The sequence below is a fragment of the Melanerpes formicivorus genome, unplaced genomic scaffold, assembly GCF_026170545.1.
Source record: "Melanerpes formicivorus ecotype bairdi unplaced genomic scaffold, bMelFor1.0.p_v2 SCAF_8, whole genome shotgun sequence".
In the NCBI taxonomy this organism is placed as follows: domain Eukaryota; kingdom Metazoa; phylum Chordata; class Aves; order Piciformes; family Picidae; genus Melanerpes; species Melanerpes formicivorus.
Window position 1 is genome coordinate 23,579,525 of NW_027142360.1, and position 18,093 is coordinate 23,597,617.

The following is an 18,093-nucleotide window of genomic DNA, read 5'->3' on the forward strand; positions in this document are numbered from 1 at the left end:
GAGAGCTGCATTCAGGTACATTTGAGAAGGTAGAAGGTACTGACAAACAGTTGTGAGATGTCCTCCTCCTTCCTCAGAACACACCAAAAGCCACAATGGTGAAGAAGTCAAAAAAGCATCACTTCTTCCAATGAAATGGCAGTGGAAGCAAAGCAAGGACATACAGCACCCTGCTCAGGCTGCAGATAACCAGGAGTAGTCAACATCAAAGACCAAAAACTTCAGGTGTGTCAGCAGCCATGTGGGTGGGTGCAGACCCTGGAGAGCTTCCTCAGTGTGCATATACCCAGCCCAAGCTGTTTTGACTTATGGAGGGCTTGGATAGAGAAGTAATATGGAGATGATTCCATCTCTCCTCACTTTGTCCACACACAGAAGCATAGTCTGCATTGCTCCTGAGGAGGTGAGTCAAACCAGCTTCCAGCAGGCACACTTTAAAAAGCTGGGAGTAGCTGGCCTCCAGAGCAAGAGACAACATTTTGATGAGCTGCACTTGGAGCAGTTAGGAGGTAGTGCTGCTACACTTAGGAGCAGAAAGCTCACCTTGGTTGTCAAGGGTCACAAGCTGCTTTTCAAGTGTTTCATGGTCAAAGTGAAAGGCTTCCAGCACTGTCTCTAACAAGCTGCAGAAGGAAAACATGAGAAGAGATCAGCCCTGTGCACAGAAAGGAGAGGCTGGATAGACCAGCACCACAGAAAAATCATAAAAGCACTCTTTAGAAAACTCCAGGCTCAGTGCTACTGCAGCATGAGGAGCTTTATCCTGAACTAACAACTCAGGAAACAAAGACTGGTTGCTTTTCAGCTAGCTGCATTCTGTGACCTCACTCACTGTGAAACTTCCCAGGCAGCAGCGCTGGAGCAATGGAGGAGGGACAGCCTGACAGAAGCAGAAGCTGCTAATGCTGGAATGCACTCAGTGAGGCACAGTGTGAGAAGGTAATGACCTTACTTCTTCATAATTGCAGGCTGCAAAGCCATACCCACTTTCACTTGCCAAAGCCCTCCTCTAGTCAGCAATGCTGCATCACAGGGAAAGGCTAAAATCCACAGGACGCCCCTTCAGACACTGAATTCTGCCTTAGCAGTCTTTGGAGGAGCCTAGAGCAGCACTGCTCACAGTACCTACCTGACTCCCAGCTTTGGGCTGATCTGTCCTGTTTGCAGGACATGGATGAAGTGCTTCAAGTGGTACAAGTATGCTGACCACGAGAGGTGCTGGCAGACAGCTCCAACGACTTCAACCGAGGCTGTTACCATATTTTCATGCTGCCCAAAAGACAGAAATTCAGGTGCTGTTAGCATTCAGGATGAACATGTGTCTGAAGCTCACTTTATTCCAAGCAACAAGAGCCAGAAGTAATGTCTGTCTTGTGGGGATGCTTGGTATTCAGCTCTTTTGAGATCTTCTCCTGATCACCAGGTAAACAAAAGAATAAACTCAAAACAACCACAGCACACCTCCAGACCTACTGCCTCCAAATACTTCTGCACACAGGTATTGCACTTTTCTCATGTGCCTAAATCTATGGGCTCACTAAGGATCACAGAATTGTTTGAGTTGGGAAAGACCTCTAAGATCATTGAGTCCAACCTTTGACTTAAGGCAACCACAGCCACTAAACCACGTCCCGAAGCGCTATGTCCACACATTTCCCGGACACCTGCAGGGGTGGTGTGAAGAACTAAAACCAGTCCAGGTATCTGAACATGAGCCAGCAGTGTGCCCAGGTGGCCAAGAAGGCAAATGGCATCCTGGCCTGTATCAGAAAGAGTGTGGCCAGCAGGAGCAGGGAAGGCATTCTGCCCCTGGACTCAGCACTGGTTAGCCCACACCTTCAGTCCTGTGTCCAGTTCTGGGCCTCTCAGTTTAAGAAGGACATTGAGAACAAGGCTGGGGAGAGGGCTCGAGCACAGCCCTGTGAGGAGAGGCTGGGGGAGCTGGGGTTGTTTAGCCTGGAGAAGAGGCTGCTCAGGGGAGACCTTCTTGCTGTCTACAACTACATGAAGGGAGGTTGTAGCCAGCTGAGGGTTTGCCTCTTCTCCCAGGAAACCACCACCAGAACAAGAGGACACAGTCTCAAGCTGTGCCAGGGGAAGTTTAGACTCGAGGTGAGGAGAAAGTTCTTCACAGAAGGAATTATTGGCCATTGGAATGTGCTGTCCAGGGAGGTGGTGGAGTCACCATCACTGGAGGTGCTCAAATAAAGGATTTGATGTGGCACTTGAAGCCATGGTTTAGTCAGTCATGAGGTGCTGGGTGATAGGTTGGACTTGATGATCTCTGAGGTCCTTTCCAACCTTATTGATTCTATGATCTAACCACAGACACATGGCAGATTGTTGGGCTATGCTGATCAGACAGAAAAACACATCACTACCCCAGTTCTGATCTGAAAGATAATGTATTTGTTCCTTCGTCAAGGTTTCACTCAATGCAGTTTACCCTCTACTGGACAAAGGGGGATTGCAGTTGCTCTAGTGATGAGCACAGTCTGTGGCTGCTGGTGCTGTGTCCTGTGCCTGTAGTTGTTTCAGCTGCAGAAGAGTACTTCTGACAGGAAGTGAATGAGAGCTTTGCTTGGTCTGATGTAAGCAGCTCTACTGTTCTCCTGAGGGTGTGCAGGGAGGTGCAGAAGTGTGAAGCCTCATTTTCCCATGACACAAGCAGGAAGCCTATCCACATTGTCACTCCAAGTAATTTCACTGCAGGTACTTTCAATAACATGTATGGCAAGTGACTAACAGAATGCCAGCCTTCAAGCTTTAACTACAAAGCTGCTAATGATTTCAGAGGAACCTGCAGCTCCCCCAAAGGAAAACAGCATTTACTCCCACCTCAATTTTACTAGGCACAGCCTGTGTTCCCCACCACCCATTCTGGTGCCAAACAGGTAACAGGACCAAACAGGTAACAAACCAAACCCCAAGCCCCAAATAGTTAGGAGTTCCACCTTTGAGAATCAGGACAGGTTTAGCAGATGTAGAAATGGGCCCAGGCTGTATCTGCACAACCCCAAGTGAAAAAAACCCAAACCAAAACCAACCTTCAATCCCCAAATAGCTGAGTTCCACCTCTGAGGAACAGGACAAGCTTAGACACTATAGGATTTGGCCCAGACTGTATCTGCACCTTCCTTTTTTCTGCCACCTAAACAAGCACAGCACTCTTGTCTGAAAGGGGAACACTCACTGCCAGCCTTTAACAGTGGGTAGTCTTTACAAGGGGAATAGCACACAAGAAAGATGAAAATATCCAAGTGGATGCATTCCATTTGCAAGCCTACCTTGAGCATTTTGTCATCAAAAATTGCAGTAGTGGCATAAGGCATGATGTAGTTCTGCAGGGATTTCGAGGAGAGCAGAAGCTTCTTCTCAGTGAGCTGCTTAGCCAGTTTCCTCAGAGCTCGGGCCCTCCTGTGGATCTGAGCCAAACATGAGAGAGAGAGAGAGTGAGTGAGTGAGTGAGGTGCTGCTGGAGTCACAGCCAGCTTGAGGCAACATACATGCAGCAGTTCTGAAAACACCTCAGTTATAAGTAATGACATAAGCCATATGAATCACAGAATCATTGAATCAATAAGGTTAGAAAACACCTCAGAGGTCATCAAGTCCAACCTGTCACCCAACACCTCATGACCAACTAAACCATGGCACCAAGTGCCACGTCCAGTCCCCTCTCAAGCACCTCCAGGGATGGTGACTCCACCACCTCCCTGGGCAGCACATTCCAATGGCTAACATCTCTCTCTGGGAAGAACTCTCTCCCCAGCTCCGGCCTAAACTTCCCCTGGTGCAGCTTGAGTCTGTGTCCTCTTGTTCTGGTGCTGGTAGCCTGGGAGAAGAGACCAACCCCCACCTGGCTACAACCTCCCTTCAGGTAGTTGTAGAGAGCAAGAAGGTCTCCCCTGAGCCTCTTCTTCTCCAGGCTAAACAATCCCAGCTGCCTCAGCCTCTCCTCATAGGGCTGTGCTCTATGACCACACTAAGGTCATTTCCAAGGAGTGGAAATGCTCTTTCCCTTGCCTCCAGAAATCTCTCTGCTCAATGGGACACTTCACTGTGAACTCACAAACACAAGACTGTGCCATCTGCAGGTATCAAGCAAGGGAAATAATATACAAAAGATGAGAAGGACTGAGAAAAGTATAAGGAAAAAAATTAGACCCTACATGTCTAAATCACTGCTGATGTAGAAAGACTCTGACTGCATCTCTGCAAGCAGGAGAAACACTGTGTTTCTACACTGCCAGAGAAGCCAGGGGACCAGGTCTTGTCCAATCTTTGTGTTACAAAGATCTGGGAATGAAAATTACAGAATGGCCTGGCTGGAAAAGACCTTAAGATCATGGAGTCCACCCTAACATCTCCCTGTACACAATTGTTAGACCATGTCCCTAGGCATCTCATCCTAATGTTTTTTAAACTCCTCCAGGTCTCTTCTCTGGGGTAGCCACCAACAGAACAAGAAAACACAGCCTCAAGCTGCACCAGGGGAGGTTTAGGCTGGATGTTAGGAAGAAATTCTTCCCAGAAAGAGAGATTGGCCATTGGAATGTGCTGCCCAGGGAGGTGGTGGAGTCACCATCCCTGGAGGTGTTTAAGAAGAGACTGGATGAGACACTTAGTGCTGTGGTTCAGTTGATTAGATGGTGTTGGGAGACAGGTTGGACTTGATGAGCTCTGAGGTCTTTTCCAACCTGGTTAATCCTATCCTATCTCCTATCCTATCCTATCCCCTATCCTATCTCCTATCCTATCCTATCCAAAATGACAGCAGTTCTTTCAGGTAAATAAGAAAAAGGTAAAACCCAGTCATGAACCCAAGAAATGCCTAGACAGAAAGGTGACTTGATTGCCAGTCCCCCACGTGTGATGCCCACATCCCTGCTCGGTTAACAACATCTAATGACACACCTTCAATTTCCCTGGAAAGACAGAGCAGAGATGCTTTGGAAAACACTACCTCTCAGTAAAATGTTTCTGCTTTGCCAGGCAGAGAGAGGACAAGCCAGAGAATGCCTGTTGTGGCCTTTTACCTGCATGTGCTTCATGTTCTCAAAGAAGTCCATGTCGGGGTCGTGGCGGTTGGTCAGCTGAACCAAATCCTGGAATTCTGGGTTTGCTGGGAATGTTTGAATGAGGCAGGAAAGCAATGATGTGTAGTCCTGCTGGATGCTCTGCAAACAGCAAGCAGTGGATGTTAAGGTACTGCTCAGAGTGGCTGCTACACACTCCTCAGAACAGCAGCACTGTCATTTAAGTGTTTCAGGCCATCAAGACCTATCTTTGGTAGCAGCAAGTACTCCTGTGTATTGGGCTGCTCAAATGAAAGTCTCCCCTCCAAAGAATGAGCTGTAACTAAGAAAAGCTGAAAAATGGCAAATAAATGCAGGACATCTGAGTTCTGTAACTTTTTAGACTCTTATAAGACTTCAAATGAAGGGTAAGTTTCCAGTGGATAAGTTTAGGACACAGAAGGATAAGCTTAAGTTACAGGGGATTCAGCGAACTCATCCACACATTGTTTCATATGCTCTGGAGTCCTGAAGACAGATGGAGATATGTAATCAGACAGCACCACCTTACCTCAGTCTTACTCTTCAGTCCTCTTCTCACAGACTCCAGGAGAGTGTGCTGGATTAGCTCCTTGTAGTCATCTTCCGTGTGGTCGATTTCTGCCAGTCGGTGGATCAAAGCGGTCAAGCAAAGGTTTGCATTGTCACTAAGAGCCATGTCCCCTAGCTGAGTGGATGAAGAAATTGCACCACATGAGTATGGATACATCTTTTTCTCTCCAGAAGACTGAACTGAACAGTACCACTGAAGACAACATAGCAAGGCCTCTCCTACTGGATGCTCAGGAATTCAGAATCATAGAACTGCTGAGGTTGAAAAAGACTTTTGAGACCATCAACTCCAACTGCTTGCCTGGAGCTTACAATGCCCCCACTACTGCTAAGCTACTACCACATCCCTCAGCACCATACCCACACACCTTTCCAGTAACTCCAGGGATGGTGACTCTCCCACCTCCCTGGGCAGCCTGTTCCAATGGCTGTTAACTATTTCTGTGAAGATATTTTTCCTAATATCCAACCTGAACCTCCACTGGCACAATCTGAGCCCAATTCCTCTTGCCCCATCACTTGTTGCATTTGAGAAGAGACCAAACCCCACCTCATTCCAAACTCCTTTGAGGTAGTTGTAGAGGATGTTGAAGTCTCCCCTTCAGCCTCCTCTTCTGAAGACTAAACAATCCTCAGTTGTTTCTCATAAGACTTGTGTGGAAGGCCCTTCACTAGCTAGACTAGACTAGAACTACATGGCTAGAACTTCTAGGGAATTAATGCCCACTCTTTCAACCAGGAAAAGTCAGTTTAGATTTACCAGTGGCAACAAACCAAAAAGCAGTCTTTCAAGACTGTAATACACCAGGCAGAAAGGGACCTGGGGGTACTGGTTGACAGTAGGCTGAACACAAGCCAGCAGTGTGCCCAGGCAGCCAAGAAGGCCAATGGCATCCTGGCCTGCATCAGGAACAGTGTGGCCAGCAGGAGCAGGGAAGTCATTGTGCCCCTGTACTCAGCACTGGTTAGGCCACACCTGAAGTCCTGTGTCCAGTTCTGGGCCCCTCAATTTAAGAAGGACATTGAGATATTTGAATGTGTCCAGAGAAGGGCAACGAGGCTGGGGAGGGGTCTGGAGCACAGCCCTGTGAGGAGAGGCTGAGGGAGCTGGGGTTCTTTATCCTGGAGAAGAGGAGGCTCAGGGGAGACCTTCTTGCTGTCTACAACTACCTGAAGGGAGGTTGTAGCCAGGTGGGGGTTGGTCTCTTCTCCCAGGCAACCAGCACCAGAACAAGAGGACACAGTCTCAAGCTGTGCCAGGGGAAGTTTAGGCTGGAGGTGAGGAGAAAGTTCTTTCTGGGAAGAGTTATTTGCCATTGGAATATGCTGCCTGGGGAGTTGGTAGAGTCACCATCCCTGGAGGTGTTCAAAAAGGGATTGGATGTGGCACTTGGAGCCATGGTTTAGTTAGTTGTGAGGTGCTGGGTGATAGGTTGGACTGGATGATCTCTGAAGTCTTTTCCAACCTGGCTGATTCTATGATTCTTTGATCCAGTAGAGATTGACCAAACATTTCCAGGTCTCCCTCACATAGAGGTGCACTGCTCTTATGTTGAGGCACCCTGTTGCACTGTCTTTGCCCTTTTGGACACACAGATGAAAAAGCAAGTGGGCAAAACTCAACCCCAGGTGTTTGTAAGACAACTCAAATATGTTTGCTGAGCATTTCACAGCATCCAAATACAACCAATCAGCATAATTTGGAAGTGAGATTCTTCATGGACACATGGTGCACAAAGCAAGAGAAGGAAGAGTCAGCCAACCTGGATGGTGTAGAAGCAGTTGTGCATAACAGGGATGAGGAAGTCCATATCCACTGCTTGCATTTCCTTGATGTGGGCTGTGATTGACTGAAAAGCTGACAGCCGCTCGTCGAAGTCGATGTCATCCAGATGGCGTTTGTCAAAAGCATTCAGCTAAGAGAGAGCAAGGAATTCCTCATCACAAAGGCCAGGAACATGAGAACACAAGTTGGAGGGGGGGAGGAAAGAGCAAAGAAACTGTGCATACCTTAACAACATCAGTAATGTATGTCAATTCACTGTCCAAATCGGATAAAGTCTACAAAGAAAGAGAAAACAGTTGAATTGCTGGAGCTGATAAAAATGTGGAGAACTCAAGACTTCAGCCAAAAATATATACAAGAAAGCAACAACATCAATCCTTCTCCTGTTAGAAGTTTAATAAAAGCCTTTCTTCATAGAGTCACAGAACTGTTAGGATTGGAAGGGACCTCAAGGATCATCTAGTTCCAATCCCCCTGCCATGGGCAGGGACACCTCACATTATAGCAGGTTGCTCACAGCCACATCCAGCCTGGCCTTAAAAACCTCCAGGGATGAGGCTTCTACCACCTCCCTGAGCAGCCTATTCCAGTGTCTGATCACCCTCATTCCCCCTAGTCCTATCTCTAAAGTTGGAAGGTGTGTTTTAAGTTTCTAAGCATCTATGGAGTGCTTCCTGATTTGCCCTGCTGAATAAAAGAAATAAATTATGGAAGTCACTTCAAAGAAGGACCTGGGGGTACTGGTTGAGAGTAGGCTGAACATGAGCCAGCAGTGTGCCCAGGTGGCCAAGAAGGCCAATGGCATCCTGGCCTGTATCAGGAACAGTGTAGTCAGCAGGAGCAGGGAGGTCATTCTGCCCCTGGACTCAGCACTGGTTAGGCCACACCTTGAGTCCTGTGTCCAGTTCTGGGCCCCTCAGTTTAAGAAGGAGGTTGAGTTGCTGGAAGGTGTCCAGAGAAGGGCAACAAAGCTGGGGAGGGGTTTGGAGCACAGCCCTGTGAGGAGAGGCTGAGGGAGCTGGGGATGCTTAGCCTGGAGAAGAGGAGGCTCAGGGGAGACCTTATTGCTGTCTACAACTACCTGAAGGGAGGTTGTAGCCAGCTGGGAGCTGGTCTGTTCTCCAGGCAACCAGCACCAGAACAAGAAGACACAGTCTCAAGTTGTGTCAGGGGAGGTTTAGGCTGGATGTTAGGAAGAAGTTCTTCACAGAAAGGGTGATTGGCCATTGGAATGTGCTGCCCAGGGACGTGGTGGGGTCACCATCACTGGAGCTGTTTAGGAAGAGACTGGATGGGACACTCAGTCCCATGGTTTAATTGATTAGATGGTGTTGGGTGATAGGTTGGACTACATGATCTCAAAGGTCTCTTCCAACCTGGTCTGGTCTATCCATTCTATTCTATACAATAAAGATAAACATTGCTGTACATTGTTGTTGATCTCTTCAAAGAAGTGAAAAAAAGCCCAGAAAGACAGACCAAAATGCCATACCTGGAATACCAAGCACAATTTATGTCGAGACAATTTGTTCTGGATGACAGAAAAAAGCTTTGCCAGGGGTTTGAGAAAGCTTGCAGGATTTGAGCAATGCTTCAGCAAGTTCTGCACTGTCTCCAGAATGTCAATCTCTGTGCCCTAGAAGAGAGAGATAACTGTCAATAAATACTGAAACTTCACAAGGTCATTCCATTTCCTTGGGAAGTATTTGAAACACTAACACCTCACAAGATCATTTCATTTCCTTGGAAATCATTTCAAGACACAAGAGTGAACTTAACCACTTCATTGTATTTCATACAATGAAATGTCTGAATGAATGAGGACCAAGAATGAAGAGGGCACACACAATGCAATCATCAAATCTCCCAGAAATACTTGCAGCCTTTCCAAGGAGAGACAAGCACAGGGTCAGAGGAGAGTGCCATTACAATGAAGACTTCTGTTGGGGGGCTTTCCTCAAATGGCTCAAAGATCAGGAAAGCTAATGGAGCCTTAACAAGTAGCCTTTCTTTGACCTGTGAAATGAACACTAACAGCACCTTGTCCCCCTGAATGGAAACCATATGTGGTCCCCTCATAATTCAGAGTCTTAAAACCCAAGAATCCTCTGTGAGCCATTCAAATGACCACTTGCAAATCAGAAGCTTCAGGTTGCTGCCTAGCAGTTCTGTCCAGAAACCTAAAATCTCTCATTGAGCACCTGCATGTCCAGATGGGACTCAGAGCAGTCTACCAATATCCCCAGGGCTTGTTTTATGTAACAGTTTACATGGCTTAAGCTATGGAGAGCTTCCTTCAACTGCAGCTCATAATCTTTGTATGACTGAAAGCTTTAAGATTTTAGGGAGTTTCAACTTTCAGACATGCTTCTGTAGACACAAATGGATTGCTCAGGAAATGGAAGGAGAACAGAATGGAAGCAGGAGGTATGGGTGCATGTTAATGGTACTGTGTAATGTTTGCCTTTCATCATGCAGCAATCCATTACACAGCTCACTCAACTATTGTCTTCACATTGCTCTCCAGATGCTGTGGCTTGGGGGGCATAAAATTCACACAGCATTTATTTCAAACACTGCAAGGAGTGTGGTGGACTGTCTGCACTGGTAAAGGAGGTAAAGATTGCACATCTACAGACCTTCCCCATGAGAAAGGGGAAGATTCAGCCTGAGCACTGGCATCCTTGCAAAGCATTCAATGACTTGCACGCATCAAGACACAATGGCACAGCATTCCCTGCTACACACACAGGAAGATTTGACTTCAGGCTGGTCATGAGAACTGCTGTATGTCAGTTCATCAGTTCAAATCAATGCAATTTGCATCTTGAACAAGTACACTGCATTAAAAGACAAACATACCTTTAACAGGGTGGGAAAGTGACTTCTACCTACCTGCTCCATGTTACTCTGGTAAAGGAAAGGCAGGAGAAGGCTCACGAGCACCGAGTTCTGACTCTTTTCTTGTATAAATTTGCTGATCCTGAACAACAAGACAAGGTAATTCACTGGTTTACATCATCCCAATCAACATTACAGAGCACAGAAGAACTCAGTCAGCACTACCACAACATCACAGGGCTTTGTCAGTCCACCCAGGCTAATAGAGCATACCCATCAAGGTCACACTATCAGTCCCAACATCTAGCTCCACGTGACTGCAGGCATTCTGTACCTTTTCCTAACCCCAAGAGGCACTGGGCTTTGAGTACCAGCAACAGAAGCAGCTAGAATCTCAATTTCTGAAAACTTTTCACCTCAGTCCCCAGCAGCTTGCAAAGTCAATGACAGACCCAGGTACTTAAAACTGTTCTGAACTGAAACAGTTTGAGACACAATGCTCTTTAATTTGGAACCTATTACAAAAAGCCTCTTTCTTCCTCTTTCATTCCAAGTTTTAAGATCTAAAGAAATACTTACTTGGAAAGAATACTCAGCTCTTTGCTGACTTGAGCTCTGTACTTCTTCTTTTTCACCTTCTCCACATTCAACATTGTTTTGCTGAAGTACTGAAGTATGGCAGGAACATGGGGCAGAACCAAGCGGCAGCCTAGGCTGAGGCTCTCTGTAAGGGATACAACAGTTAGCAACATCCAGCTTTGTGCTGCAAGCCACAGGAGGGAGACCCAACCTCACACAAAGGTTGAGGAAACACAGGGACAGGAGGTTTCATCAGTGAAAGAAAAAAAATCAAATGGGAGTTACAAATGTGCAGAGCAGCTGGATGCACCACTTGGTGAGACTAACGTGTCTGAGCTAGGGCCAAAGAAAGCTCACACAGAGAATGAAACCTCTCCTCAGATTTCTGTAACAGCCCCACTTAACTGTGGGCTTATCAAAAAGGTACTAAGGATGTTTCTCAAATGTAGCAACTGTCACCTAAAATGGCTGGAGCATCTCATTACAGATGTAGTTCTCTTTATTCTACCATTGATTTCTTGTGCACATCTCCAAGTTCTCTCCTTTCCACTACTTCTGAGAGTCAGAGGTGAAAGATCACAGCATCAAACATCACACCACCCTTCCTATCTACCACCACCCAAAGATCAAAGGAATCAGTGGTTTCTCTTTCTTGTCAGGGAGCACAGACTAAACACCAAAGTGACAGATGACCATGTGCATATGGGCAGTAGACCTTTCCATAAAACTTGATGTTGGGCTCAGTGGAATTAAGTCAGCAATGCAGTTCTAGAAGTCATCACATTAGTCAAAGACTCACAGACAAAATAGGTCAACACCACAAACATTTTCCTTCTTCACAAGGAATTTCTCCATGCTCAAGAGGGAGCTGGGGCTGCTCAGTCTTGAGAAGGTTCTGGGGAGACCTAATTGTGACCTTCCAGTACCTGAATGGGGCCTACAGGAAAGCTGAGAAGAGACTTTTTAGGGTGTCAGGGAGTGACAGGACTGAGGGGAATGGAACAAAAAATAGAAATGGGTAGATTCAGATTGGATGTTAGGAAGAAGTTCTTCCCCATGAGGGTGGTGAGACACTGGAACAGGCTGCACAAGGAGGTGATAGAAGCCTCATCCCTGGAGGTTTTTAAGACCAGGCTGCATGTGGCTCTGGGCAACCTGATCTAGTGTGAGGTGTCCCTGCCCATGGCAGGGGGGTTGGAACTGGGTGATCCTTGAAGTTCATTCCAACCCTAACAATTCTATGATTCTAAGACTCTGATACTCAAATGTGAATCTCATCAGTCAGCAGACAAGCAGGACTCACAGCTCTGGAGTATGCCAAGAGGAATTCAGACACTGACATTTCCATCTTCACTGGGAGGTCTCTTTCCCTGGTATTGTTAGCCAGTTGAGAGACAATCTCATCATCCCCTAACATCTCTATCCACAGCACCCACCAGATGTCTGAGGAATCAGATGCAGGCATACCTTCTGCCATGTCTCCAGTGACTGTGATGACACAGCCAGTCACGTTCAGGCTGGAAACCTGCTCCGTGGCTTCAAAATCCGGGCTGTTGAGAAGGCTATCAGCTATGTCCATCACAAGGCTGGATGTAGCCTCAGACAGATTCTTGGCTGACAGCACAGCAAACACATTTGTCAGTATATCATACTCAGGCTGATCTGGCTTCTGCTTGGCCAGCAAGGGGAAATACCTGAGAGAAAGAGTACGAAAAAAGGTTGGTTGAAAATTGAAGTTCAGAACTTCAGAATTCTCTTAAGCAAAAGGTCACACAAAAAGGTGAGGACTGGCTTGTACTTCAAACAAGAAACAGCATAAAAAAACCTCAAACACAAACCACTCAGAATGACAGTGTCATGAAAAACAAGAGTGACTGGAGGCTGAGAGGTCATCCAGACGCTCTTCCTGCTCCAAGACAGCATCATTTAAATCTGTTTCTTCACAGATGTTTGCCCAAGTCTCCTATTAGTCTGCTCCTAACCTAATGATCCAAATCCATTTTTCAAAAGAAGTTTGTGTCCAAGTTCTTCATGCCTACAAATGATCTCTAAAATCTGGTACTGGATACTCCAGCAAAGGAAAAGCAGAGAGTCTGTGAAAGAGGCAAAAATCACTCAAGAGAGCTGAGCTGGTCTCACACTGTTTGCATCCAAAAAACCTCTTTTACACTGCATATTAGAAAGAAATTTTTTGCAGTAGGGGTGGTGAGACACTGGAACAGGTTGTCCAGGAGGTCATGGATGCCCCCTCCATGGAGGTTTTCAAGGCCAGGTTGGATGAGGCCTTCAGCAGTCTGGTCTAGTGGAAGGTGTTCCTGACCATGGCAGGAGGGTTGGAACTGGAGGTGTTTAAGAGGAGACCGGATGAGGCACTAAGTGCCATGGTTTAGTTGATTAGATGGTGTTGGGTGATAGGTTGGACTTGATGATCTCAAAGGTCTTTTCCAACCTGGTGAATTCTACTGAATTCTATTGAATTCAATTCAACCTTTACTGTCCCTTCTAACCCAAACAATTCCATGAATATGAATCACATCAGAATCTCAGTCACAGAATCTGTGCTGAACCTGCCCACACAATTTCATCCAATAGAAAGCAACAGGGAATCAAAAAGCATGGATGAAATGGTTATGTTGCAAAAGTGACTTCCCAAGACTAAGAAGCCATTGGTCAAGACACAGCCATATTCTAAGAAATCAGCTCCCCTCCTCTCTCACCATCTGGCTTTGGGCTACACACATGCTTAGTTGTTAACAGCCCACTAGAGAGAGCAAGTGTATAAATTGGAAAGCTTCCCAACTGTATCTGGACTGGAAAAAGAATATAGGGGGTTTGGCACAATCATTTGTAACCTGTTAGCATCCTCTTTTTACCCTGAATTTTGTGTACTCAGGGAAAATAGTTCCCCTTCTTTGCCAGGAGAACACTTACCTGGGATTTTTACTCCAGGTGTGAATGAGCTTCAGCAGGAAAGTTGGAGAATACTGACTCTCTGAGGCCAATCTGCAGACCTAAAGGAAATCAAAACTCAAATACCAGTGCAACACAAGCAGGTAAAAGGTTTGCTCTCTACAACTACCTGAAGGGAGGCTGTAGCCAGGTGGGGGTCAGTCTCTTCTCCCAGGCAACCAGCACCAGAACAAGAGGACACAGTCTCAAGCTGAGCCAGGGGAGGTTTAGGCTGGATGTTAGGAAGAAGTTCTTCACAGAGAGATTGGCCATTGGAATGTGCTGCCCAGGGAGGTGGTGGAGTCACCATCACTGGAGGTGTTTAGGAAGAGACTGGATGGGGTGCTTGGTGCCATGGTTTAGTTGATTAGTGTTGGATGATAACTTGGACTTTATGATCTCAAAGGTCTTTTCCAACCTGGTTTATTCTATTCCAAAACCACTTAGAAGCCTCACCTCCAATAAAGACTTCACTACAATCTGTAGTTTACCTTTTCAGTGACTGTAATAATTTTCCCAGCTTCCTCAGTATCTGTCAAATCACTCTTACTCCTATCACTATCTTACTCTTATTTATACACTATCCAGCTCTTAGTTTTGTCCTCCTCCTGAAAGTGGCTCCCAATGCAGCCTCATACCTGCTGCAGAGTCCGAGCAACCTCTCCTGGACATAGCTATGAGATCTATAGCTCAACACACAAGGCTTGCTCCTCCTATACTTTCTATGGCCTGGGCACAGAGCCTTCCATTCTAGCATCTGCTTTATCACAGAATTATAGAATCAACCAGGTTGGAAGAGACCTCCAAGATCATCCAGTCCAACCTATCACCCAGCCCTATCCAATCAACTAGACCACCAAGTGCCTCATCCAATCTTTTCTTGAAGATCTCCATAGATGGTGACACTTCCCTGGGCAGCACATTCCAATGGCAAATCACTCTCTCCCTGAAGAACTTCTTCCTAATATCCAGCCTGAATTTTTATCTCCATGCTCTCACTGCTACAAAAATACTCTTTCTTCTCAGGGAGAGTCTTGAGCAATGCACATCCCAGGAATGGGATCTTCTAACAGGGTTCTGCATCCAAAACAGCCCTGCTGAAGAGCTGCTCAGGCAAAGCCCCACAAAGCAACTGCTGTGCCTTTGCATGACTGGACAGAAGCAAGAGCCCCAGCTCATGGGTCTGGCTCCCTCCTCTCTGCCACTCCACAACCCAACAGGCTGCCCACCAGTCACACAGCTGGGTTTTCAGCCTGACTACAGCTAGACTGTCAGCAGGGCACCATTAGAGAACATACAAGCAGTGGAGGCTCCAGCGAATTTGGGCTCAACAGCCAGGATGGTGCATGTGGGGTTTGGACTAGCTGAGTATGAGCTCAAGACCTGAGCATAACAGAAAAGAAGGCAGATCTGAATGCCACAGACAAGGTCTTAGAAAGCTTCTTCTCCTTCCTCTGAAAGCTGGTAATCTTATTGCTCTGCACAAAACAGAGCTTTCCTGAATGATGCACAACAAAGAGTTAATAATTAATCCAATCCTGCAGGAATGCTGCTGTGCAGGCTAGTGAGGTTATTGAGCCTCTGCAGCAAACTCCTGAGACACAAAGAGCAGCAAACTCCAGTTCCAAATGCAATAAGCTTAAAACAATTTGCACTCTCTGTGGGTTTTTTATACACCTCAGCTCAATAGCCTTAACCAAAGAAACCACAGAAGGATTCCTGTGCCAAAACCAAACCTCCATGGAGTTCACTGGTAGAGACTCCCTCTAGAGGGAGCTTCTGGATCACCTACCAGCCAAGACCCCAAAGCAGCCATCCTCCTGACATCTGCAAGGACAACAGGAATTCTAACCATTTACCAACAATTTTCCATCTTGTTCAGATTTACTCAGTGTTTGCAAACACAAAGGTCTCCAAAAGCATTAAGCATTTTGCTGACTTAATGCCTGCACCACAATGCTTGAACTGCTCTGGGACTGCAGTAAACTCTCACTGCTTAACCCACGTGGCACCCTGGCCTTGAAAAGACCCCCATGGAGTAACCTGTAGCATACAACTCCCTCCTGCCCAGCCCAGTGAAATACAGAGCTGTACAGACTGCCTGAAACTACTTTATCTACTCTTTGTCCACATACACATAGTACACATCACAGATTATTACTGGTAGAGAGGAGAAATCACAGAATAGTAGGGTGGGAAGGGATCTCTGGAGATCATCAAGTCCAACCCCCCTACCAAGGCAGAATCACCCAGGGCAGGTCATGCAGGAATGCATCCAGATGGGTCTTTGAAAGTCTCTACAGGAGATGACTGCACAACCTCTCTGGGCAGCCTGTTCCAGTACTCCATCATCCTCACAGTAAAGAAGTTTTTCCTCATGTTTAGGTGAAACTTCCTGTGTTCCAGTTTGTATGTATTGCCAATTGTCCTACCACAGGACACCACAGACCAGCTCCTCCTTCTTGATATTCACCCTCCAGAGATTTGTAGACATCAACAAGATCTCCTCTCAGTCTTCTCTTTTCCAGATGGAAATGTAAAATGTGTAGGATTAAATGGAAATGGTGTAGGAGTAAACATAGACAATGTCTGGAGAAGGAAATCTGGGGTTTGACAGACCACAGCAGTTACTTTGGGTGCTGTCTGACAGCCTTCCCTGCTGCAAGAAAGCTGGACATTGGGATACCTCAAAAGTCTCAGTGGAAGGGCTCAGTTGGAGTCAGCCTTTCTTGCTCAGTTACCCTTTGGGTGGAGGCAAACTGCCTTTAGAGCAGAGACAACCCAGCAGCTGCTACAGCATTCCCTGATAACCTCAGAGCCCAGTGCACAGACACAACCAACACAATTTCATTTTAAACACTGTTCATACTCTCTTCTCATACTATAGCAACCTTATAATGGCCTTCCAGTACCTGAAGGGGGCTAACAAGAAAGCAGCAAAGTGCTGCAGTGACAGGATGAGAGGGAATGGATTGAAGCTTGAGGAGGGCAGGCTTAGACTGGAGATTAGGAAGAAATTCTTTCCTGTGAGGGTGGTGAAACACTGGAACAGGTTGCCCAGGGAGGCTGTGGATGCCCTTTCCCAGGAGGTGTTTGAGGCCAGGTTGGATGATGCCTTGAGCAACCTGGGCTAGTGAGAGGTGTCCCTGCTCATTGCAGGAGGGGTTGGAACTAGATGATCTTTAACATCCCTTCCAACCCAAACCATTCTATGGTTCTAAAAGTGCATGACCCTGCTGAGTCCTTCCTTTCCTGTGGCAGCACCTCTTTCTGTGGTCTCCTACCACAGGCCCAGTAACTCTCACACAGACGAGCAGCAAAGAGCACCTAGAAGTGACCAGCATTATTTTCCTTCCTTGAAGCACTCAGGGAACAAGCCTTCCTCTCTGGTTAAAGAACAGAGAAATGGCACCCATTTTATTCAGATGACTTAATTTGCCCTTTAGCCTGTGACCTGACTATTGCAGGATGAAACTGACCTTGCAACAACACACAGGATGCCAGCACCTGTCTGAGGTCACATCCAGCCTTGTGATGGCTGAGGCTGGCACAGTAAGTCTCCAGTGCAGCTGGAGTTCTCTGCATGGCACATGTTACACACAAAGCTGTTTGAAAGAACAAGAAATCCTTACCTGAGGCCATACCACTGCATGGAAAACTGCATCAATCTCTTCCACACTGAAGCTGTAGGTCTCATAATCAGAAAAAAACTCCACCACCAGCTTGAGCCCAAGACGCCTCAAGTTCTTCAGTGGATTAATCAACCGAGGCTGGACCTGTAAAACAAACAAACAACAACACACACACACACACCCCAAGAGTAAGGCTTTGCAGAACAACCAGTAACTGAAATTAAATACAGCAATTCACTGACCACAGGCACAACCTTTAGTGGCACTACCACAATGCTCTTTCTGTTTTCTCCTGTAACTTGATCACAGCAGCAGTCTACCTCTCACAGCTGACCTCGATTTTTCTAAGAGGTGCCTGTTTCTGCACTGAGTCAGTTGAGCAGAACTCCAGCTCGTGCAAATCCACCCTGAGAGGTTTGAAGTACCTTCTGCCCTTTGTGGACAAAGTGCTACAGCAGCCCTGACTCCTAAATAATTCTGGTTTACACAGGAGAGGACTCAAATCAGCTCTTGCAAGCTAACTTGTACTTTGCACACTGAGATCTCCCTGGATGAAAAGAAATCAACAGACCTAGAGAAAGGGGAGGAATAGAGAGGCAAGAATGTGAATCCCCTCCTCCAACAGCACAGGGGGGGAAATACTCCATCTGGTTACAGGAGGATGTTGTCTGTACTC

The 18,093-nt window shown here is 46.6% G+C and overlaps 1 protein-coding gene across 1 annotated transcript in view; it reads right to left on the reverse strand.

Moving 5' to 3' along the window:
- Positions 1-18,093, reverse strand: part of UTP20 (UTP20 small subunit processome component) — a 74,942-nt gene that overhangs the window by 21,945 nt on the left and 34,904 nt on the right. The window contains exons 28-40 of the mRNA XM_068142727.1: positions 17,418-17,561; positions 13,768-13,847; positions 12,304-12,530; positions 10,837-10,981; positions 10,312-10,399; positions 8,909-9,052; positions 7,641-7,691; positions 7,394-7,546; positions 5,590-5,745; positions 5,040-5,180; positions 3,288-3,425; positions 1,130-1,269; positions 544-623 (exon numbers count right to left, since the gene is read on the reverse strand). Coding sequence (XP_067998828.1) covers positions 544-623; positions 1,130-1,269; positions 3,288-3,425; positions 5,040-5,180; positions 5,590-5,745; positions 7,394-7,546; positions 7,641-7,691; positions 8,909-9,052; positions 10,312-10,399; positions 10,837-10,981; positions 12,304-12,530; positions 13,768-13,847; positions 17,418-17,561 — 1,687 coding nt within the window. The remainder of the gene's footprint in view (positions 1-543; positions 624-1,129; positions 1,270-3,287; positions 3,426-5,039; positions 5,181-5,589; positions 5,746-7,393; positions 7,547-7,640; positions 7,692-8,908; positions 9,053-10,311; positions 10,400-10,836; positions 10,982-12,303; positions 12,531-13,767; positions 13,848-17,417; positions 17,562-18,093) is intronic.